Source organism: Dermochelys coriacea, chromosome 12 (genome assembly GCF_009764565.3).
Source record: "Dermochelys coriacea isolate rDerCor1 chromosome 12, rDerCor1.pri.v4, whole genome shotgun sequence".
In the NCBI taxonomy this organism is placed as follows: Eukaryota; Metazoa; Chordata; order Testudines; family Dermochelyidae; genus Dermochelys; species Dermochelys coriacea.
Window position 1 is genome coordinate 40,727,071 of NC_050079.1, and position 23,680 is coordinate 40,750,750.

The 23,680-nt window shown below is 60.1% G+C and overlaps 1 protein-coding gene across 1 annotated transcript; it reads left to right on the forward strand.

The window, feature by feature from the left end:
• The first annotated feature begins 5,541 nt into the window (after positions 1–5,541).
• On the forward strand, positions 5,542–21,709 carry DPEP1 (dipeptidase 1). The gene is made up of 10 exons (XM_038368478.2): positions 5,542–5,774; positions 13,858–13,990; positions 14,755–14,887; positions 15,392–15,542; positions 15,841–15,910; positions 16,971–17,147; positions 18,154–18,241; positions 18,326–18,401; positions 19,617–19,752; positions 21,104–21,709. The coding sequence occupies exons 1-10, from the start codon at positions 5,662–5,664 to the stop codon at positions 21,272–21,274; spliced, it is 1,248 nt and encodes a 415-aa protein (XP_038224406.1). The 5' UTR covers positions 5,542–5,661; the 3' UTR covers positions 21,275–21,709.
• The last annotated feature ends 1,971 nt before the right edge of the window (positions 21,710–23,680 follow it).

The following is a 23,680-nucleotide window of genomic DNA, read 5'->3' on the forward strand; positions in this document are numbered from 1 at the left end:
GCCCCAAGTTCCAGCAGGCAATGCTGGGGGAATGCCCTGGGGATGTGTGGGGTCCATCCTGACTGCCCCCAGATGGCGGTACCCTCCCTACTGCCCCCACCCTGCCTGCTTCTTGAATTGGCTTCCAGGCCACAGACTCCTCTATGAGGCCCCAATCTCAGCCCCCTACATCTCTGCTTCCCTTTCCCTGCTCCACTTGTTCCCTTTGCCCATTCAGCATGGCACCCCAACACCTGAAACAGTCACCTGGCCTGTCCCATCCCCGGCACCCCCCAGACCCGACCAGCCCGATAGCCAAACCATCCTGCATTCCTCCCCAATAGCCCCCACCCCTCCCCAGACTGGTGCCGGAGCCCGTTCCCGAGAGCGGTGGGAAGGTGCTGGAGCCCATTCCCCAGTGCGGTGAGGGAGTTGCCAGAGCCCAGTCCCCAGAGCGGTGCGGGAGGCGCCACAGCCCATTCCCCAGTGCGGTGCGGGAGGTGCCAGAGCCCATTTCCCAGAGCGGTGTGGGAGGTGCCAGAGCCCTTTCCCCAGAGCGGTGCGGGAGGCGCCAGAGCCCATTCCCCAGTGCAGTGGGGGAGGCGCCAGAGCCCATTCCCCAGTGCGGTGGGGGAGGCACCAGAGCCCATTCCCCAGTGCGGTGCGGGAGGCGCCAGAGCCCGTTCCCCAGTGCAGTGGGGGAGGTGCCAGAGCCCATTCCCCAGTGCGGTGGGGGAGGCACCAGAGCCCATTCCCCAGTGCGGTGCGGGAGGCGCCAGAGCCCTTTCCCCAGTGCAGTGGAGAGATGCCAGAACCCACCCCCACGGCGCCAGCTGAGCGATCACATTCACCACTGTTAGCACCCAAGGTAAGTGACTGGTTTACTTGCACAAACTGCCAGCAGACCAGGCACCATCCGCCCCAAGCCAAAGGTGGCTCCAGGTCTGAGCTGACCCAGTGCACCTGCTCCAGGGGGTTGACCCTGAGCAGGTGCCAGGCCTGAGCCTGGCCGTGCACTCGTCTCCCAGGGTCAGGCTCACACTCAGCGCCCATCCGCAAGGAAGGGAGCGTGGAGCAGTGCGGGAAACATGCTCTCCACAGCACAGCCTGGGAAGCACTCGGGGCTTCAGCAAACCCCAGCCCAGCCCAGCCCAGGGTGGAGAACGAGGCAATGTGTCAACCTCAGCTTCCCCCAACCGTCACCCCCACCCTGGCCCGGCTTTGCAAGCCACATGGGCCAGCCCTCACCACGTTCCCCCAACAGCCAACCACTGCCCAGGCACCACGCCTCTGCCCCAAACCACACCCCCCCCCAGCAGCCACCTCACTGGCCCATTAGCCAGGCCCCAGCCAGTGGTTCTGGGCCTCCTGGCCAGCCAGAGGCAGCTGGTCCCCTTTGCAAGGTGGGCTGCCCTTTGTGCGATAGGCCTGTCGCAGGTGGCCCCCTCACTCCCCCACCAGCTGGGAACACTGTTTACCATTTACAGCAGCGATACCAGTGATTTATGATGGCCCCAAGGTCACAGCCTGCTCGCCTGAGATGCTCTCGGGGCACCAGGCCAGGAGACAGCAGCGCCACCTCAAAGATCTGAGAACTGCTGGCACCCCCCGGAGCAACGGGGCCTTCGGCTCCCTCCTGAGCAGGGCACTGACGATCCCGCCCCTGTGCTGCTCTGCTCATCGGCCAGTGGGGCCCAGGGGTGAGGGCTGGGACTCTCCTGAACAAGCCTGATGGCTCTGCCAGTGGACGGGGGTGCTGAGGAGTGGCAGCTGCAGCAGCCACTTGCCGTGCTGAGACTGGGTGCTGGCAGTGAGAGCCGGTGGCTAGAGAGGGAGCCGGGCAAGATGGAAAGGGGCTAGAATTAAGCCGGTGGGATGGCGGCACCTGGCTGGGACCAGCACGGGAGAGTGCTGGCCGAACACTGAGAGTCTGGCAGGAGCACAGAGCTGGCTACGGCTTTGCAGCCTGCCCAGTGCCAAGGGGCCCCAGGAAGGAGCCAAGTACCTAAAGACACTCCCTTGCAAAGGGGAGTAAGTTGGCATCTCCGCGCACCACAGCAGGCCCCACTGTGTCTGCCCTGGCCTTGCTCGCAGGGTGCCAGGCGCCACCCTGGAAAAATGGATTTCCATCGAGCATGGTGCTGGGGACCTTCGCAGGAACACACAGGCAGCTACACAGTGCATTGCACAGACCAGAGTATAGCCATCCAACTGCCCTCTGCCCCAGCCAGCTGGCAAGCCCTGCACTGACTTTAACCCAGCGAATCTCCAATGAGCCCTGCAACTCCACCAGCCTGCAGGAAGTGTGAGAACGGGGTGTTGGCCAGACCCCCCACATACACAAAAACCCAGCCCTGGGGTCCCTGCCAGTTGGATTCAATCAGTTCTTGGAGCCGACCGCTCCCGGCTCTAGCTGCTAGCTGGGGCTCATGTTGGTTGGGGCAGACGGTGACAGGCCAGCAATAGCCTGAACAAAGCCTAATGGGATTAAGATAAATGTTATTGGATTAAGTTAAACTTTATTGAATTGCGGTTAGGGCCTTTGGAGTCCATTAGATTAACAATGCAGTTGTGTCTGCTACTGCAGCATTGCACATACCTGCTCTAGTAGGAGTGGGGACTAATTTAATTCCTCCTTTATCAGCCCTTTGAAGCCACCCCCAGGGAGATGCACATGTACTGGTCAGACTGGATCCTCCAGGGATCAACACACAAAGGAAGGGTTTGGGGATAAATAGCCTGGTTTTAAACAAGCGTGGGGCTTTCAGTTCTGATCTAGCAACAGCCAGGACCCCTAGTCCAGCGAGGGTCCCAATCTTTAGGGTAGGGTTGGCGAGACTGGGCCTATGGGCCCCCATACGACTGGGTGCTAGTTCTCAGCTGAGGCTGTGATGAACTTGTAACCACAAGGAAAGTCTGCAGGTGGCACGTTGAGGATGGCTCCTGGCAGAGGAACCCATGGCAGAGTCGGAGTGATCCCTGGGAGGGTTATTAGCGTGGCTCTCTTGCTGTTTTGAATATGTTTTCTCTGTAATGTTTTTCACCTGAAGAACAAAGCTGGCTTGCCTAGGAAGTGCTGAGCAGTACCTTGTACCCGCAGCAATGATACCTGTTTGTCGGCTCTGAAAAGAAAGCCAACGGGTGTCCTAGGACAGCCTGTCTGTGCTGGGAATAGCACAGGGAAGGCAGGGAGCTGGCAGCCCGGAAATACCCTGCTCTGAAGGGAGACACAGGTCTCCACCCCAGAGAGGTGTCAGCCAGGGGAGCTGGAAGCCTGGGCCGTGGAGGGGAAGTACAGGTGCACTTGCCCAGAACTGTGACAAGTGGCTGGAACAGCTTCTTTGTATCAGACACTTTCTCAGTGCCAGGCTAGACAGCAGAAGTGGCTGGTAACAAACGCATGCCAATGAGCCCCCTCACAGCACTGGCTCTGCCCAAAGAGTGTCGGACGCAGCTCTAGGGCCGCACAGCGAGCCGGGCTGTTTAAAACATTGATTGACTCTGGGATTCAAACCCTGGGCCTTGTGGTCCCGGGCCCAGCAGAGTGGCGGGCAGGGCCTTGCAGGGCATGCCAGTCTGAGCAGCAGCGCCCAAGACAGCAAAGTCAGAGCTTTGTGCGAAGCCAGGCCAGAATCTCCCCTCTCAGGCCCCAGCCACAGACAGTTTTCTCCCTGGGGCTCCTCCACATCCCTGCTATTGTCTGGGGCTGACCCCTTCTCTGCCACACCATTTTAATTCGGATTCAGCTGGTTGCTGTTGTGAGCATGTGGCAAGTTCTCCAGCTGGGAGCGCCCCCGACGGGGGAGAAAATCCAGAGGGGGGAGGGTGGCTTTCGTTTTCACACCTTTCAGAGTAGCAGCCCTGTTAGTCTGTATTCGCAAAAAGAAAAGGAGTACTTGTGGCACCTTAGAGACTAACAAATTTATTAGAGCATAAGCTTTCGTGAGCTACAGCTCACTTCATCAGATGCATCCGATGAAGTGAGCTGTAGCTCACGAAAGCTTATGCTCTAATAAATTTGTTAGTCTCTAAGGTGCCACAAGTACTCCTTTTCTTTTTGTTTTCACACCTGTGCATTTTGCTGTCTGGTTATTTACACTGCACTCATCACCTTGGCATCTCCTTTAGAAACACGCTGCACTTTAGACCTGTGTCTTCCATACACTCCCCATCAGCTGACGCAACCGACAATCCAGCTCAGAGATAAGGAAAGGTGCCATCAGCTGAGGATAGGCGTATGCGTCCCACTAGATCCCCCGTCAGGGGTACATCCTGAATGGAACAGGGCACCAGGCCCAGAAGGGAATGCTCTCTGTGTAAACCTGAAACCAAAACAAATCTGCAAAGTCTGTGAAAACCCCGGGGGCCTTTAGATCGTTAGCAAGGGAGCCCAGACAGTGCGGCCATTAGAACATGGGCTCTGCTGGTTTGCAATCCCTGCCTATGCCCCGGGACGGTCTGGATTCTGGATTCTGACTCACACTGAGTCTAAGGGGAAGCCCTCCAACTTCCCCTCTCCCTAGCCAACGTCCCCCAGACACAGGCATCATGGAGTGAACTTGAGGGCCCTGGTTTCTGCTGAAAGGAGACTGGCCAGGTCGGGCTGAAGAGAAGCTCTGTGAAGCTCGGAAGCTGGTCTCTCTCACCAACAGAAGTAGGTCCAATAAAAGCTATTCCCTTGACTCACTAATGTCCTGGGACCAACACGGCAAACCGCAGCTGCACCGGAAATGTGTGGAATTAAAGGGACCCTTGAAAGCAGTGGCAGGCCTTGCCCCAGCTAGTTTTTCATGGTTTCAGCACAACATTCTCCTCTTTCAAAGACTCCTTCTCTCCCCAGCTGCTGCTCCAGGAAGGAGAGAATCTCTGAGAAGTGACAGCGACTGGCCTGGCCTGGCCGCACACAGGGAATGCTCAGCTCCCTTCTAGATGCCTTGCAAATGAGGGATTGTGCAGGCAGCTCCCACTTCCAGTCTCCTGCCCAGCCCCGCGTGCCCTCGGACTTGCCTCTCTTGGTCCAAGCTAATTGGGCCTAGCAGGTGGAATGCGGTTCACTCCCCATCCCGCAGCCAAGTAGCTACACACCTAACAACAGCATCATCAAGGATGTGGCAATGGTGACGTCCTAAACGGAGCAGCTGTGGCAGAACAGCAGGGGCTAGCTACCAGGAGTCCCATCCTGCCCGGACCCCGTGGGCATGGACTCAGGGCAGCTGGCCCGTGCTGTCACTCGCCCCCTCCTGAGCTGCTTCTGGTGCCCTAGTTCACCAAGAGCTACCCGTGTGTCCCCCCCCCAGCTCCAAGTGTAGATGTGGCCTTTACAGGATGGCATCTGAAGCCACCACTTGCGCATGACATTTCTGAGCAGGGGGGGCTCCGAGCTTCAAGATCACGTGTGGGGGTTGCCCCATATATGCCCAGAACGCTTTGTACAGGGCACTTTTGTGAAAAGCTCATGCATGGCAAGGCTAAGGTGCAGCCAGTTAGAGATAGCTCCAGATTGCTTTATGGTCCCACAGTTATTTATTGACTCTGGGTTGTTACCTACATCTCTGAGATTTTGGTCTTGGACTAGACAATCTCATTTATGCAGAGAAGTCTCTGTGCCCAGCTGGAGGGACCCCTCTAGAGTAGGGTTGGAGGTGGAGGAATCAGAAGCCAAGGCTGGGCTGTCTGGCCACCATGAAGCCAATGCTATTCAGCTACTTGCTTTTATCCATTTTCCCATTCTGCTCAGCGGAGCTTTACAGGATGGAGGCAGAGAGAATCATGAAAGAGACTCCTCTAATAGACGGGTAAGTACGAGCCCCTGCTGCTCCCTGCCCTGTCTCGGCAAGTTGGGAAACTCCCCCCAGAGGGAACGAGCCTCCCCCCACCACCTGAGCTCTGCAGAAGAGGGACGGGGAGCGATATGGTTTACCCTGGAGCTGGGCAGGTGATATATTCTCAGCACCTCGTGGCGTGAGGCCAGGCCAGCGTGAGCGCATAGCAGCCCCCGAACTCAGGCAGTGGAAATGCAGGCTAAGGAGTGAGTCCCCACTGCGTGCAAGAGGCTCTCCATGGCAGGGAAGCATGCCTGCTATCCCAGCGCCACGCAGCCTCTGAGGGAGCGGCCAGCCCTACTGGGAGCTTTTCCTTACCAAGGGGTAGAGTCATCCCCACTGCGCAGCCCCCAGCTTAGGGGAAGCCAGGGTGCACCAGCTTTATCCAGCAGGAAAGTTTCCCATCTGCTCAAGGATTCTCAGTTCTCTGAGAAACCCCCCAGTGATAAAAGCCCTGTGCAGCTCCATTTCCAGCACACCCCAGCCCTGGGGAAGCCCCACAGCTCAGATCTCCACAGGGACCTGCTCAGTGTGCCCCACGGGAAATGCTGGAGTTTCTGGCATGCCTCAGGGGAATGGGAGGGCAGGGTGGATTTGCATGTGGTGGGTTATCAGGGCCAGGCCATGCTACACTACACCATGAGTTCGCTGCAAAACACAAAGGGGAAACCCAGCCCTGCTGGCACATCACAGCCAGGGGAAAGTGGCTGCTCCCAGCTGGAGGAGAACCCCATGAGGTCAGGCCGGGAGCAGCTCAGAGAGACCCTGAGGCAGGTGGGAGCATTGGTCCAAAGACCATGTCTGTCCCACTGTGCGACAGGCACAAAGCTAGTGGGCTGTCACGGAGCTGGAGGAGAAACCCCAGCACTGAGTCATTTTACTAGCCTGTGCGGTTTGGCTGCAGGGCTCACTGGGGCTTCCCAATCTCGGCTGGGCAAAGCCCTGGGAACTGGCTTGCCCCAGAGGAGCTGCCATCCCCAGCGCATGCCAGGAGGTCACTGCTACCCAGCAGTGTTTCTGCATTTCCCTCGGCCTCGTTGGCACTAAGGAAAGCCCAGGTCCCTGGAGCTGCTGCAGACAGCAAGCCAGAGCCCAGAGGGGGATGAAGCGCAGGGTCTGGCTGGGCCAGGCAGGCGGGTGCGCGGCATGGACGGGGGGAGGAAGCTGCTGCAGTTACTGGCTTCAGGGGTAGGAGGGGTAAGTGTGATGCTGATCTGTAAGCTGCGCTAGTGGGAAAGGCGCCTGGACTGAGACTGTTACTGATACCGGGGGGTTTCCAGACTCAGGCTTTGCGGCTTGCCAGATTCAGAGAGGGCAAAAGGCCTGCACACCTAGGGGGAGTCACTGAGACAGGGGGCTGGGTGTCATGGCTCTTCCACCCCTGGGCCTCCACGTCGCTCTGCCAGTGACCTGTGTCGCTTCTCCCCCTGCTAGTCCGTTCGTGGGCTCCCACCCCCAGCTTGGTCACTGCCCCCAGTCCTGGCCCACAGCCCTCCAGGCCTGCCTTGGGCCCCTCCAGCATGGCGATGAGCAGGTGCACCCAACCGCGTGCGCATCTGTCCGGTGGAGCTGGTCCTGCTTGCAGGGCTGGCGTTGCCCCATATCCATGGGAGACTGACTTGAGCCTGCAGCGGTGAGGAGCCAGGCACAGTCCCGGCGAGCCCTGGGGGAGCTGGACTGCAGGGTGAGCCCCTTGTCAGCCCCTTCCCTTGGGCTCAGTGGGGAGACGCTCTTCACCCCACGCAGCGAGGCTGAGGGCTGCCAAATTGGGCAGCATTGCCCTCACACTCCCCTCAGCCCTTCCATACCGTCCCCAGATTACACCAGAAAGAAGGGGCAGGACCCCCCAGCTATGCAGAAAGGGAGGAGGGTCCCCCCCAGGCTGAGACCCCGTGGGCTGGTGCTTGACAGAGCCAGAGGAACCCCTCTTCTTTCCTGGGCCCCAGCCCGACTGCCCTGGTGCTAGGCAGCAGCACAGAGGGAGACGTCATCCCGCGTGAGCGGCCAGGCTGAGGCACATTGACCAGGGACAGAAATAACCCCCGCGGTGCTGAGTGACGTGGGGAGGGGGCCATCTGTGGCCCGAAAGAGGAAGAGGCCCCCGCAGTCTCAGCACTCACCTTGCTTCCCCCGCCCATGTGACACTTCCTTAAATGACGGCAGTGGCAGCCGCGTATGTCAGCAAGCTGGGGCGGCTCTCGGGGGCCTGACGGGGGCCGTTTCGAGGTGGAGAGGGACCACCCCCGAGAGCCCACCACAGGCGCAATCCTGTGCTGGCCAGGGGAGTGGATGAGCTGTGTCTGGGCTGCCGAGGGGGCATCACAAGCCGGCCTCAAACGCAGCCGGCTGGGGTGTGGGAGCAGGGCACGCTGCTGCGCAGGGCCCTGGCTTAGCTGCATTGGCACCCAAGCTAGCTAGCTCCAGCTGGAGTCTGTGATGCGTGCAGGGCAGCCGGCCCCTGCAGTGCTCCGAGCTGGGCGGCTGAGGACGCTGGTTAAAGGCCCAGAGGAGAGGACACTCACAGGCAGCCAGTTCAGTAACTAACCCTACCCCCACCTCCCAGGAGAGCACAAACAGCAAACGGCAGCTGCCCCCCTCCGAGCAGGAGCCTGCTGCCATCCACCCCGCTGTGCCATGCGGCTCCGGCCACCTGGCCATGGCTCCCCAAGCCTTGGAGCAGGTTGATGTTGCCAGGAGCAGTGCCTGGAGCTGTGGCCTGCGGAGTTCCCTGTGGGGTTTTCCATCGGCTCTCGGAACCCCTCTGCCTTCTTTCTTGTGATTAGTTTCTTAGCCAGGAAAGAGAAACACTCAGAACTCCTGGAAAGAAAAACTCCTCCAACCCCTCTGCTCATTGTGGGCTCACTGTGGAATTCCCCTCTGGCTCCAGCGTGGCGCAGGGAGACTCTGGGTGGAATTTCGGGCAGTAACACAGGAATGTCTGGGCGCCTCTGGCTGCTCTCGGTCCAGGGCAGAATGGCGGCTTGGCCGAGTGCTGGCATTTGCCTGGGCTCTCTCACACGCTGAGCAGGGGCAGGAGTCTCTGCATACGCATCTAGGACATCACAGCTACCTCCTGGTTGCTGTACAGCACCCCTGAGCAAGGCCTTGGATCAACCCTTCCCGTGCCAAGACCACATGCCCTCCCAGGCTGGGCACGGCCCTCCCGCCACGGAGCAATACACAGCCCTGCCTGTGTTTCAGCAGTGAGAGAGTTAATTCAGCGCCCTTGAGCACAGAGCTAGGAAGTCCCCAATCCATTTCCCTGGGGTCAGCTGCTCCCATGAGCCTCCTGCAGCAAAGCCAATGGAGGGACTCTCCTGGGGCTTTGTTTCCCGCTCTGGCTCATACAGAGCAGTCCAGGAGCTGTGGCCTCTGGAACGCAGCTTGGGTAACAGCTGGTCATTCCTGCAGCCTTCACCTGGGGATTAGGCAGCGGACAAAGGGCAAAAGAATGGAGGGTTGCCAATGCTCCAGGATGTCCTGGCATATCCAGGAATTAATGGTTAATCTTTAATTAAAGCTTATGGCACATGATGAAACCACCAGGAATACGCCCAGCCGAAACTGGCAACCCTAAGGAAGTGAATGGTGGGAAAGCCTGAGAGGGTGAAGGGGTGCCAAGGGGCCCCATGGGGTGCACTAGCCTAGCTCCTGGCAGCTGAGATGCGGGCACATTTCGTGGGTCCATGGAACAACGGATCCATCACCCCGTGTACAAACACAGAACCCAAACAACTGCCATGCTGAAGCAGCAAACTCTTCCCTAGCACCCTCATCACACGACAGCCAGCCTAGAGTGACCAGACAGCAAAAATCGGGACGGGGTGGGGGGGTAATAGGAGCCTATATAAGAAAAAGACCCAAAATCAGGACTGTCCCTATAAAATCGGGACATCTGGTCACCCTAAGCCAGCCAGTCACACGGACACCCTCCAGGAAGGCAAAGTGGTTCCCTGCCAGGAAGCGCTTCGTGGACAGAGCTTCATCCCGCAGAGGGAAACAGCCAGCAGGGGAGGATATGTGCCGGCTGTGTCACCTACACAAAGCTTTCTGTTCAGCAGGGAAGCTTAAACTGCTGCAGAAATGGAACCGGAGGGAATCAGTAAATCCATGTGCCGAGCCGTCCAATGCAGGAGAAAAAACAACCAGCAGCAAAGAGGCCTCTAAGCACAGGACTGTAGAGAAGCCTCTGCCTCATCTGGAAACCTCCTGCCAGAGCTGGGAAAGACAGCCAGCAGGAGTTTTCAGAGAAAGCCCCCAAACAACCCAATGAAAGTCAAATGTTACAACAGAGATTGAACAGGCCCTAAGCTGCACTCAGTCAGCCTCAGCCACAGTCTTTCAGGGAGTTTCAGCCTGACTGGCAAAGCACCAGGAGAAAATCTCTAGAGGCCTTGCACACATGTAGGGTTGCCCAGCATGTGACTCATAGAATCATAGAATCATAGAATATCAGGGTTGGAAGGGACCCCAGAAGGTCATCTAGTCCAACCCCCTGCTCAAAGCAGGACCAAGTCCCAGTTAAATCATCCTAGCCAGGGCTTTGTCAAGCCTGACCTTAAAAACCTCTAACGAAGGAGATTCTACCACCTCCCTAGGTAACGCATTCCAGTGTTTCACCACCCTCTTAGTGAAAAAGTTTTTCCTAATATCCAATCTAAACCTCCCCCATTGCAACTTGAGACCATTACTCCTCGTTCTGTCATCTGCTACCATTGAGAACAGTCTAGAGCCATCCTCTTTGAAACCCCCTTTCAGGTAGTTGAAAGCAGCTATCAAATCCCCCCTCATTCTTCTCTTCTGCAGACTAAACAATCCCAGCTCCCTCAGCCTCTCCTCATAAGTCATGTGCTCTAGACCCCTAATCATTTTTGTTGCCCTTCGCTGTACTCTTTCCAATTTATCCACATCCTTCTTGTAGTGTGGGGCCCAAAACTGGACACAGTACTCCAGATGAGGCCTCACCAGTGTCGAATAGAGGGGAACGATCACGTCCCTCGATCTGCTCGCTATGCCCCTACTTATACATCCCAAAATGCCATTGGCCTTCTTGGCAACAAGGGCACACTGCTGACTCATATCCAGCTTCTCGTCCACTGTCACCCCTAGGTCCTTTTCCGCAGAACTGCTGCCGAGCCATTCGGTCCCTAGTCTGTAGCGGTGCATTGGATTCTTCCATCCTAAGTGCAGGACCCTGCACTTATCCTTATTGAACCTCATTAGATTTCTTTTGGCCCAATCTTCCAATTTGTCTAGGTCCTTCTGTATCCTATCCCTCCCCTCCAGCGTATCTACCACTCCTCCCAGTTTAGTATCATCCGCAAATTTGCTGAGAGTGCAATCCACACCATCCTCCAGATCATTTATGAAGATATTGAACAAAACGGGCCCCAGGACCGACCCCTGGGGCACTCCACTTGACACCGGCTGCCAACTAGACATGGAGCCATTGATCACTACCCGTTGAGCCCGACAATCTAGCCAGCTTTCTACCCACCTTATAGTGCATTCATCCAGCCCATACTTCCTTAACTTGCTGACAAGAATGCTGTGGGAGACCGTGTCAAAAGCTTTGCTAAAGTCAAGAAACAATACATCCACTGCTTTCCCTTCATCCACAGAACCAGTAATCTCATCATAAAAGGCGATTAGATTAGTCAGGCATGACCTTCCCTTGGTGAATCCATGCTGACTGTTCCTGATCACTTTCCTCTCCTCTAAGTGCTTCAGGATTGATTCTTTGAGGACCTGCTCCATGATTTTTCATCCTCAAGCCACCTCCCCTGCCCCCAACACACCAGGGGTCTGGCTCTTCCGGACACTGGGGCAGGGCTTGTCTAGCTGGTCCTGCAGCAGCGCCTCACTGGAGCGCAACCAACCGATCATGATCATCGGTGATTAAAAACAGCGCCTCCTGACCCCAGCCACCGCCAGCATCCTCCCTCCTGCAGCCCCTGCCTCACTGAGCTCCAGGCGATGAGGCGCTTGGGCACGAGGCAGCTGCCATGCTGTGTATCATGCTCCCTAATCTGCCTGCAGCCCAGCCCTGCTCCCCTCCTGGCCCCCTCCAAGCCACCAGCAACCTTAACAGCTCTTTGTCCCTGGCACCTGCCAGCTGTCACCTCCGTTCCAGACACTGCCACAAACTGGGCTGGGAGCCAGCGGCTCCCGGGTTCTGATCCCCATCCGGAGGCCAGCACACCTGCCCCAGTCACTGTCCCTGCCCGGGCCACAGTTTCATGGGGGATGTCAAGGCCAGAAGCCAGGCTGAGCTTGTGCAGATCGCAGCCTCCTGCCTGGCGCCATTACCTTGGGCTGGACTGGAGCGTATCCACAGAAAAAGCCATTCGGTCTTAGGCTAAAGATTCCTTGTCCCTGGGCAGCCCTTCCCATGGCCAATCGCCCGCCAAGCAGGACGCCTGTCTTGTTGGCTAGGCTTCAACGGCCAGACGCTGGGAAAAGATGCAAGCCTAGCGGGGCTGGAGACAACACTGCGAGAGTTAATCTGGGTTGCTGGGACCTCCTGCCCAGCCTCTGCCCAGGCTGGGTTAGTGTGAGGAGGGGAGCGAGGCAGAGTGTTGTGGGCTCCTGTGTCTCCGCTCGCATGCAGAGAGCAGGGCAGGGCTCCCGGGGGGCGGGGGAGGCAGATATTGCCATGCTCAGGACTGGAGCCATGTCTGGAGGGTTTCTACTAAGGGCAGGCAGGTTCCAGGCACCCACCAGCTGGGAGCTGAGCCAGGGGCAGCTCAGCGGGGCAAGGGCACAAACCGGGGAGCCGGTGCCAGCCCTGGGCACTCAGCAGCTGAAGGACTAAGGTGTGTCCGCTCCATGGGCTACGGCCCAGGTCTCACTGGCCGCCGAGGGGCCAGCCAGCTCCAGGCACTGGGCCTGGAATTGCTGCTGGCCCCAGCGATCTCGGCTTTGCTGATCAGGTTTGGAGGAGCTGGGAGGGGAACAGTGGGGGTGGCCCTTCCCCTCGGGCTATGCAGAAGCTAGCTGACACCTGGGCATGGCTAATGCCACAGTGCAGAGAGGGACCCATCTCCGCTGCACAGAGATGGAAGGAGAGCGCGCGGGCGGGCAGGTCTGTGCCAAGCCATCCCTTGCTTCGAAATGCATATAACAGCAAAAAAACCGGGGGTCTGGGTCGACAGCAGCAATGGCGCTAGCCCAGAGGAGTTGGTTACGGTCGTGGCCCCGGTTCCAAACGCTGGCTGCAGCCGGCTGTGGGGCTTCGGTGGGAGTAGCGTGCTCACGTGCTGGTGTGGAATCCTGAAAACACAGAGCTGGGGCAATGCTCAGCAGAGAAGGGGGCCGAGGTGCCGGGGCAGGGTTGGGTACCAGCTGCCCTCCAGGCTGATACAGCCCTCTAGCCTGCGTGTGTAGGAACTAAATCTCACTAGGCCTCATCTGCAAATGCAGGTTGTGCTCCTTCAGCTCTCCGGACACAATGGACAAGGTACAAGCCCCAATCGAGCGTGTGTAACCCACACACCTCTGAGGGGTGGGGTACTGTCCCATCTAGTGGCACCGAGACCACTCAGAGAGCAATTAATGAGTCTGCCCTACAGCCTTAGCTACCAGACAGTTGGCTCTTCGCTCATGTGCTAACAGCTCATGCACTAAGCTCCAGAGGGTTCGATCCCGCCCACCGACAACCAGGGTCTGTCAGCATTACATGTGGACGCAACTACCCTGGGATAAATGTGCTTAGAGGAGAGTGGCTAGTCCTGTCCCGACAGCGGAATAAAGCTCCTTTACATCGTAACCTGGTGTCCACGCCAGGGAGTGACCTGGTGTAACTGTCAGTACCTGGGCCCCCTGCAAACATGGGGTGTAGCCTAACCCTAGGATCTGCCCCTCACACCAGTGTACCGTTTTGGGTAGTGCTACACGCCAGCCTTGCCTGGTGCCAGTCCATGCCAGGCTTCCCTTGGGCTGAGGGCTCATGCCAGACACTCGACTCGCCTGCCCCAAGGGGTAGGGCGGGGCTGCTCCCCCCGCATGTGGGGGGCACAGGAGCACGGCTCCCAGGCTCCCTCACTTTCTTTTCCAGACACAACGACCTGCCCTGGCAGTTGCTGAAAAAGTTTAACAACAGGCTAAGCATAGTGCCAGCAAACCTCACCCTGCTCAACGACACCCACACCAACATCCCCAAGCTGCAGAGCGGGCACGTGGGGGGGCAGGTAGGCTCTAGATCCCACGGGCACAGCCCACACAGCCACGCTCGCAGCAGGGCATTGGCACACGCCGACCGGCAGCGCTCACGCCCCCATGAAGGCAGCAGAGCCGGGGACACTGACTCCAGCCGAAGAGCCTGTATGATGCGGCCTGGCTCCCTGGTGGGAGATCTCCCTGGAAAGCCCGCAGCAGGGGAGCCACCCCTCGCTCTCGGCTGAGCAATCACTGGAGTTTTCCTGGGGCCAGAGGAAGCCAGCCCCTGTCACCCACCTAACTGCCTGCACTTCCCCAGCATGGCCGCTTTCACTTCCACCGTGCTCAGGCTCCGGCTCCCCGACGCCCAGGGATCCAGTCCAGCCCCCAGGCCAGGTGGGACCCGGTGGCTCATCTGCAAAGCCGCTCACCACTTTCACTGCAGGTCCCAGAGGCTCTGACCCCAGGGATGGAGCCAGGAGCTACCGACGCTCTGTGACCGTCACCGGCCACCTGACCTCTCTGGGTCTGTGCCCACCCGGGGTGAGAATCCCCTGGCAGTGGTTGGCTGCTTGTGCATGCCACTCCCCCGCCCAGTCCCAGGTACCGAGCGAGCCCGGTGCACCCCTGTGCTCACCCCACAGCTGGCTCTGGGATGGGTGTGGGTTGAAGGTGGCAATGAATGAAGCAAAGCAGCCTCCTGAACAGCTTAAGGCTACCCTGCCCCACGGCGCTGCTCCGCCTGCCCTGCACGGAGGGCCAAGCTCCTTAACTCCCCCCTTGTCTCCCTGCTCAGTTCTGGGCAGCTTACGTGCCCTGCGATACCCAGAACAAAGACGCAGTGAAGCGAACGCTGGAGCAGATCGACGTCATTCACCGCATGTGCGACAAGTACCCCGAGGCCTTTGTGTGTGTCACCAGCAGCAAAGGTGAGCGATGGAGCACAGCCCCTGCCCAGTTCCTTGCAGGGGATGGGGGGGTGCAGGAGCTCAGCGAGGACACGCAAGGCCACATCCCAGCCCAGAATGAGCTGGGTGAGGGGGACCTTCCAGCCCAGCAGCCGCTGCCATTCCGCACCCAGCACCCTGCCCAGGCATAGTCCTTGCCAGCCCCTTGTATGGGGGAGGTAGCTCCCTGGTACCCTGCCAGGTGTGCCTCTGGGGGAGGCGTCTCTCTCTGCAGATGTGCCTGCCCTGTGCAAAGCCCGCTGAGGTTTCCAGCAGTCGGTAGGTGGGAGCTCGGGTTGTCACGAGCCAGCCCCTCCGAGGTCTCCTACAAGGGTAGCTAGGGCCTGCCAGGCAGAAGGGGAGCTCAGCAGGCCCTAGGCCACCCTCCCTCATGAGCGACCGGGTACACATTAGCCGGCACGGAGCACGGCTCACTGGGATTTCCCCTGCCCGCTGACTCAAGCCTGGGAAATGCTGCTCTTGCAGGCATAGAAGACGCCTTCCAAGCAAAGAAGGTTGCCAGCTTGATTGGCGTGGAGGGTGGCCACTCCATGGACAGCAGCCTGGGTACCCTGCGGATGTTCTACCGGCTGGGGGTACGCTACATGACCCTCTCCCACAGCTGCAACACTCCCTGGTAAGGACCCCAGTGCTGGGGTGCATGGCAGCTTGCTGGGCCCCAGTGAGGTCGGGACGCAGGGGACAGAAGAACGGGGCCTGGTGGGTTTGGAACAACGTACAGGGACCCAGGGATTCCCCAGGTGAATGAGTCCCAGTGCGGGTCCCGGTGCCCAGAGAGAGCTGAGAATGATGCCAATGCCTTTTCCTGCCCCTGTGCTGGCACTTGGGGGCGGGCAGCAGCCTAGGGCCAATAAATAGCTGAGGCCGTGTGCGCTCACCAGGAGCTGGGCTGATGTGTGTACTCTCGCTCGCAGGGTGGACAACTGGCTGGTGGACACAGACCAGGAACAGGCTGTCCACAACGGCCTGTCGCAATTCGGGAAGGTGAGTGGGAATGATCCCTGCATGTGCACTGCCTGGGGGGCTGGAGGCTGACATCCCCATGCCCACACATGGGGCAGGGAGCTCTCCAGCTGGAGACCCTCATGGGGATGGGGAGGGGACAGAGCGCCCGCACTTCTCCAGCCAGGGACCAGCCTTTCTGGAAGGGGCGCTACTGGCACATCAGGGACTGGAACAGGCTGTCTTCTCCCATCACCGGGGGCTGTTCCTGCCACGTCCCAGAGCACGGCCCACCAGGCCTGCCGCTGCCGGGGCTGATCCAGCCTGGCTCCCAGTGCGGCAGCTGCCAGTCCCTAGCCACATTCCCAAAGCCACTGTGGTGTTTTTCAAGCCAGCAGCAGCCTGGCAGTACAAACTCCTTACCCCACTGCACCGTCCTCAACCCCCAGCCTCTCTGGGATGCCTGGTCCCCCATTCTCATCCCCAGAGAAACCCGGCGGCTGCTCACCTCCAGTGCCTGATGGTTTCTGTGCCACTGCCCAGCTCTCCACTGGCACTGGGGGGTGAAGTTAACATCCTGTGGGCTGACTCCCCCCACGTTACCCCAGGCGCCCCGGAGCCCTGCCATCTGCCCCACTGCACCGTCCTGTTCCTAAAGCGCCATATGGCTGCTGCCCATGGAGCCCCCAGCCCAGGCCACGTCTGTTGCCCCCAGCCCTGCTCACCCCCATTTACCCACATGCAGGGCACAGCAAACCAGGGCACTCACACACGCAGGGGCCAGAGGAAAGTGTGAGCTGGTGGAAGTTGACACGTGGGTGGGTGCTCCGGTCCCTGCCCTGTCTTACCCCCATCCCCATTTGATGTGCTGCCTACTGCACTCGCTCACCAGCCCCCCGGCTCAGACCCCCTCGCCCAGGGGGTGGGGGCAAGGTCCCATTCACTCGGGCAGGTGGGGCGAATCTAAGCGGGGTGAGGAGGGGTGCCCAGGAGAATATGCAGGTCCCTCTGCAGGGCCTGGGGCCAGCTTGTTCCTGATGTGGCCTGCGCCTAGCAGGAGGGGCGTGCACACTCAGTACCCATCTCTAATCTGCTCCCCTAGCGCGTGGTCTGGGAGATGAATCGCCTGGGCATGCTGGTCGACCTGGCCCATGTGTCTGTGCAGACGATGGCAGACGCCCTGGAGGTTTCCAAAGCTCCTGTTATATTCAGCCACTCATCAGCTTATGAGCTCTGCAGAAGCAGGCGCAATGTGCCCGACGACATCCTCCGCAGGGTGGTAAGATGGCCTGGATGCGCAGAGTGATGAGTGTTTCCTCCAGCACTGGAGACCTGGGCACACAGCTCCAAGTCAGGCAGAGAAGGACCAGCTCTTGGGCAGGAGCAGCTCCCGCACAGATGGCAAAACTGGCACGAGCCACCAGTGCTTTCACCCCAGCAGGGGTCAGGAAGGAAATATCCCTTGTGGGATAGCAGGCCCTGCTGGGAGCCCAGGCCAGGGGCAGGATCCCAGGTGTGAGGGGCCGGGTGCAAGAGGCTGGGGGCGGGATCCCTGGTGCGAGGGGCCGGGGGTGGGATCCCATGGCGGGATCCCAGGCACAAGGGGCCAGTGGTAACATCACGCTGGTAGTGAGAACCTAAGTGTCTGAGCTGGAGTGGCTGAGGGTGCCTCGCGCAGCCTGCTGGCTGGCTCGCTGCAGGGATGGGTCCAGGGCTCTGAATGGGAAGCAGCATGCTGCGGACCATGGCAAGCAGCACTGCCGGCGGCTCCCCAGTTCACGGACAAACTGCTCCTCCTGCACTGGGACAGGTGTGGGATCCCTGCCCCAGGAGCAGCAGCTGAGACACTGGGCTGCCCGGCCCAGATAGCCCTCACCTGCTGCAGCCTTTAGGAACCCGCATGCATGGGCGGGGGGTACCATAGGCCAGGGGAGGCTAAGCCTCCACTAACTCAGGCCGTGGCCCCGCCCATGCTCTGCCCCAAGGCCCCGCCCTCACGCCCCTTCTCCCCTAGGCCGGTGCAGCGATCGAGCCAGCTGCTTGGGCCAGCCAGCAGCCTGGTGCCCGGGCCAGTGCTCGGGGGTTGGGCCAGCCAGTGCACCCAGGGGCGAGCCAGTCAGCAGCTCAGGGAGGGTGGGCAGGGGCTCCTCCAATCATGGGGGGGACTCGGGGCTCCTCTGGCCATGGGGGGGTCTCAGGGCTTCAGCAGGTGGGGGGCAGGGCCCACTAGCCTCACCAAAAGGCGGATTCACTTGCTGCCCATGCCTGCATGTCTCCACCTGCAGAATGAGACGGGCGGCCTGGTGATGGTGAACTTCTACAACACGTACGTGTCCTGCAACAAGGAGGCTGCCAACCTGTCCCAGGTCGCAGGTGAGTCTGGCGCCAGCCCTGAGGGACGTGGGAGGTCCTGCACACTGGGCCTTGCCCGCTCACCTCTGGCACTTCCTCCCGCAGATCACCTGGATCACGTCAAGAAGGTGGCTGGCTCCGCGGCGGTTGGCTTTGGCGGGGACTACGACGGCGTGCCCACGTAAGGAATGGCACGTGGAGGAGCGGGCGAGGGCTTTCTATCCCCACCGAACAGCCAGCCCCCGGCAGTGCTAGCAGGGCCATCTGTGAGCCATGCCCAGCCATGCAGGCTGGGGCCCAGCTCACACAGCCCTGGGGCCCAGGGCACCCCAGAGGAGGCTGACCTGGGGTTTGCCCTCCTGCAGGTCCCTTCCCTGAGCTTGCCCCAGAGCTCGGTGTCTCACTCCACCCCTGGCCCCGCTGGTCTCCAGGGAGACACTGGCCAGGCCTTGGGGGTTGCTTTGCTGCTCAGAAAGAGGTCCTGGCCCGTTGCTGAGCCTTGGAGAGAAATGTCCCCCCCATGCCAGGCCCCTGCCAGGGCCCCCCCAGCCCTGGAACCGAGGCACAGGGCAGCTCCTGGTGCCAAGGTTCTACAGGAGACAACAGGCTGCAGCTCCCCCCACCACCTCAGCCCCTCGGCTAGGGGCCCTGCGCAAAGACGTCCCAAGTGAGTCATGTCCCCCTCGAGGGGCAGCGCGCGCACCCTGTGTGAGCCAGCCCATGCGCCAGCTCCCAAGGACACAGCGCCCTGGGCTGGGGTGCCTGCTTCGTAGGCCTCACCGCCTCTTCCCGCTGTGGGGCCCATCGGCTTGGGAGCTGGGGGAGGGGAGGGGGGCTCCCCAAGGCAGAACCCTGTGGGTCACCCTCCTGGGTCTAGCAAGAAGGCGCGTTACCAGTGAGGGGCTCTAGGGGGCGCACACTTCATAGCTCCTGTGGGCTGAGCTCGTGGTACATCCCAGGGGCTCCTGGTGTCCCCTCATTCTCCCCACCAGCTCCCTGTGTGCCCCATCCCTCTATAGTGCCCATGCCCCTCTGGTGCATGGACTCCCTCAGCTTCCCTCCCAACCAGGGGTCCTGGGCAACCCTCATTCCCCTCCTCCCCCATACCAGGGTGCCCCATTCTTCCCTCATGCCAGGGGCTGTGTGCACCCCCAGTTTCCTCTTTCCCCCATTATTTTTTTGGGGGGAATTAATAGGGGGCAAGAGGAAACTGGGGGAAGGAACCTTGAGTGCAAACCCTTTGCAAGTTAGGCTAATTAACCCTGGGAACCACATCCCCAGGGGAGCCCCATGGCCTGTGCTGTTCAGGGGTCAGAGTGGCTGCTCACAGTGCTTCTGGCTGGCCTGGGAACCACCAAACCAAGCTGCATGCTCACTGCTCTCCGGCATGCTGCAGGCTTCCCCAGGGGCTGGAGGATGTTTCCAAATACCCTGAATTAATCGCTGAGTTACTGAGGAGGAAGTGGACTAAAGTCGAAGTGAAAGCTGCTCTTGCCGGAAACCTGCTGAGAGTCTTCAAGAAGGCGGAGGAGGTGAGTGAGAAGAGATGGGAGAGTCGCTGCACGGAGCACTGGCCCGCCCATGCCCCCCTCATTACAGGGCCAGGTGCCTGCCTCTCCATGAGCCACCCAGCAGCCCGGCCCTAACCCAGCAGTGCTGCCACGGGGCTCTGTGTCACCACCTCACACCTGCCATGCTGATCCTGCCCGCAGCTCTATGTTCCCGTCCCACGGCACTGTCCCAGCCCTGGCCTGTGGCTCCATGTCCCCGCTCCGCAGCGCAGACCCGGCCCTGGCCCGTGGCTCCATGTCTCCGCTCTGTGGCTCCGTGTCCCCACTCCACAGCCCAGACCCAGCCCTGGCATGTGGCTCCGTGTCCCCACTCTGCAGTGTGGACCCGGCCCTGGCCGCTGGCTCCATGTCCCTGCTCCGCAGCACAGACCCACCCTGGCCCATGGCTCCGTGTCCCTGCTCCGCAGCGCAGACCCAGCCCTGGCCCGTGGCTCCATGTCCCCACTCCTCACCGCAGAACCGGCCCTGGCCCGTGGCTCCATGTCTCCACTCTGTGGCTCTGTGTCCCCACTCCGCAGCGCAGACCCGGCCCTGGCATGTGGCTCCATGTCCCCGCTCTGCAGCACAGACCCACCCTGGCCCGTGGCTCCATGTCCCTGCTCCGCAGCACAGACCCAGCCCCGGCCCGTGGCTCCGTGTCCCTGCTCCGCAGCACAGACCCAGCCCCGGCCCGTGGCTCCGCGTCCCAGCTCCGCAGTGCGGACCCGGCCCTGGCCCGTGGCTCCGTGTCCCCATTCCACAGTGCAGACCTCACCCTGGCCCATGGCTCCATATCCCTGCTCCGCAGTGCAGACCTCACCCTGGCCCATGGCTCCGTATTCCCCCTCCGCAGTGCAGACCTGACCCTGGCCCATGGCTCCGTATCCACGCTCCGCAGTGCAGACCTCACCCTGGCCCATGGCTCCGTATCCCCCCTCCGCAGTGCAGACCTCACCCTGGCCCATGGCTCCGTATCCCCGCTCCGCAGTGCAGACCTCACCCTGGCCCATGGCTCCGTATCCCCCCTCTGCAGTGCAGACCTCACCCTGGCCCATGGCCCTAAGCCCCTGCTTTGCAGTGCAGACCCGGCCCTGGCCCGTGGCTCCATGTCCCCGCTCCACAGCGCAGACCCGGCCCTGGCCCGTGGCCCTGAGCCCCTGCTCCGCCGCATGGACCCAGCCCTGGCCTGTGGCTCCATGTCCCGGCTCTGCATTACAGACCCAGCCCTGGTCCGTGGCTTTGTGTCCCCACGCCGCAGCACAGAACTGGCCCTGGGCCATGGCTCCGCTCTGCAGCACACTGTGAGAAGCTGACTCTTTCCTTTTCCTGGTAGGTGAGGGACAGCCTGTCCCAGGAGCCACCTGACGATGAGCCGATTGCGTACGAGGAACTGGAAGGGCAGTGCAGAACCAGCTACGGGTACCCTGCCCGTGCCAGCACCAGCACCTCCAGCATGCTACCAGCCGCTCTCATCATCCCCCTCCTTTACTCCCTCCTCCTGTAGAGCTCTGGAGCAGAGCCCAGACCCCCACCCTTTCTCACTTCTGAGCCAGCCTGGCTGGAGTGGGAGGGGGGCAACCCAACTCTCCCCTGCCCTGGGGCTGGCCCTGCATGAAGGGGAGCCAATCAGACCACAGCTGCCTTGCCATCTGCCAGTCTCACTGGGCCCAAAGCGGGTGAGGTTCAGTCATGTTGGACACAGGCCTGGCAGGACACGGGCTGCCATGATCGGAGCTGGGTTAAGTGGCCATGTCCCAGCCTAGGCCCCCTGTTTGCCTCTGGCCAGTGGGCAACCTGGGCCTCCATGTGGCTTTTCACTGGGGTTGAACCCACTCAGCTGAGCTAACATGACTTAACCCTGTCCCATCCCCCTTTCTGCCCTTTAGCACCCGGCCATCGCCTGCAATGCTGCTGTATGTGAATTAAAGCTGTTTCTGCTCCCTGCTGTCTGTCTAGTCTATGAACTAGGACCAGCCGCACCTTCCCAAAGCCAGTGCGAGCCCTCACCCCAGCAGGCTGGGCTAGGCCAGCCCCCAGCTTTCCCCCCGGGCTGAAGGCAGGAGCAGGACAGCCTTTCCACAGGTCCTTTCTGAGACGAAGCTCAGGGGCTACAAGCCTGGGGTGGGAGATGAGCAGCTGCCCCGTGTGCCCACACCAGGGACCAGCTAAAAGTGCGGAGCAGTGGGGATCTGCGGCAGCCTTTACGTGGTGAAGGCACTGTGCAGACGTTAATCATTAGCTAATTAGCTGGCCAATCAATCATCCTGTTAGCAATTTCCTCTAACATTTAAAGAACAGCCTGTCTTTACAGCGGAGGCGGCAGCAGGCACCTGGTAAACAGGCCTGCAAAAGCGAGCTCTCTTCCTGTTGCACTTGCAAGTTGGCTGCGGCACAGAGCCCACACCTTCCAGCGAAACTGGCAAGGATACATAGTGATCCTGGGCTCTGGCTATCCTGTACTAGGCCTCCCAGCCAGGCCCCTTCCCTCCAGAGAGGCAGGCACTGGAGGGTTCTGCCCCAGCTGCAAGATGGAGGAGTGGCGGGCCCAGGAGCCAGCTGACTGGATAGTGGCCCTTTCATCCCCTATTCAAACCCAGCCTGGGTCAGGGGCTAAATGGGTTGAGTGAGTCAGGCTCAAAGTTCACACACCTCCCCCGGAATCCATGCTGGTGCTTTCGCCAAGTGCCTGGGCCATGCGACGAGCCAGCAGGGAGTAAACTGCTTCTGGAAAGAGGGGTGAGGGCTGGAAACCCCGCACAACACAGGGTTAGTATTCCCCTGGCGTGAACACTGGTGAGAGGGGCCAGAATGCTAGAGCTGAGGCCTGGAGCCCTCCAGTATCTGCAGAGCAGGGACCTGCATGAGCCATAGCAGTGCCATCGTCCCCAGGCCGTCCTCCCATGAAAGGATGCCCTCTGCTGCGCCATGCTGCGTGTACTCGGAGCTGAAGGCACCAACTCCTACTGATGCGGGACTTGGCCCTTCAGTTTGTTTGACGGCCCCTGGTGCTGACTCTTCATGCCTCCTGCAGAGGTGGCAGAGCTGATGCTCCCTGCCAAGGGGAAGGCCTGTTCCCTGCCCTGATGGAAACTAGAACTCGCTGGGTTATTGATGAGCTGGTAGTTGCTCATCTGAAGCTTTGCTGTCCTAGAGATTCTCTGCGTTGCAAACCCCCATATGCAGGGCTGGGGAATTGGCTCTGGGCACCAGCCAGACCTGAGGGTAACAAGGAACAAAGAGCTAGTCCCATGAGCTGCTTCAAGGAACCGAAGCAGCTAAAAGATCAGTGGAAAAAGCCTGCAGCGCCTGCTCTTGATTACAAGCCAGGTAAGGAACCAGCTCCACAGCCCCTTCCCAGGAGGGGCCCAATAAAAAGTTCTCTCAGAACTGGCCCAACACTTTCTGATACCACGTCAGCCCTCGGCCACTCAGCCCAGAGGTACGTTTTATGCCTGCGAGACAGTGATCTTGATAAACATCCCTCAAGGCTCAAGCGCCTGCGTTTTCCGAAGCGATGCTGCAGCAGAGAGTTTGATGCAATAGGTTGCGAGGATCAGTTCCGCTATTTAAGAGGAAGAAGTGAAAAATTTGCAGCATGCAGCCTCCTGGGATCTGTAGCCAGCAGTGGGAGAGGCGCATTGCTTAGCAGAGGGCTCCCCTGCGTGGTACAGCGGATTACAGCACCCACTACGCTGCCTCGGAAGAGCAAGGCATGATGGTGAAGTTCCACCCACGGCAGGGTGCTAGAAGACAGGGGCTGCCTGGATCCCTTGTACAGGTGTAACGGTCCCAGAAATTGGAGCTGGAGAAGATAGGTTAGAGCTCCCCCCGGTCCAGCGTTGGGGCCAGGGCATGACTCTTCCTTACAGCGTGTTTGCTAGCGCTCAGCCAAGCCCATTTTGAAGTAGAG

Bases quoted from the DNA above. Each gene is read 5' to 3' on its own strand.
- DPEP1 (XM_038368478.2), top strand. From the start codon at position 5,662: ATGAAGCCAATGCTATTCAGCTACTTGCTTTTATCCATTTTCCCATTC. The intron at 14,888-15,391 runs GTGAGCGATGGA...CTGCTCTTGCAG, and splicing joins GTGTGTCACCAGCAGCAAAG to GCATAGAAGACGCCTTCCAA. The intron at 15,543-15,840 runs GTAAGGACCCCA...TCTCGCTCGCAG, and splicing joins CACAGCTGCAACACTCCCTG to GGTGGACAACTGGCTGGTGG.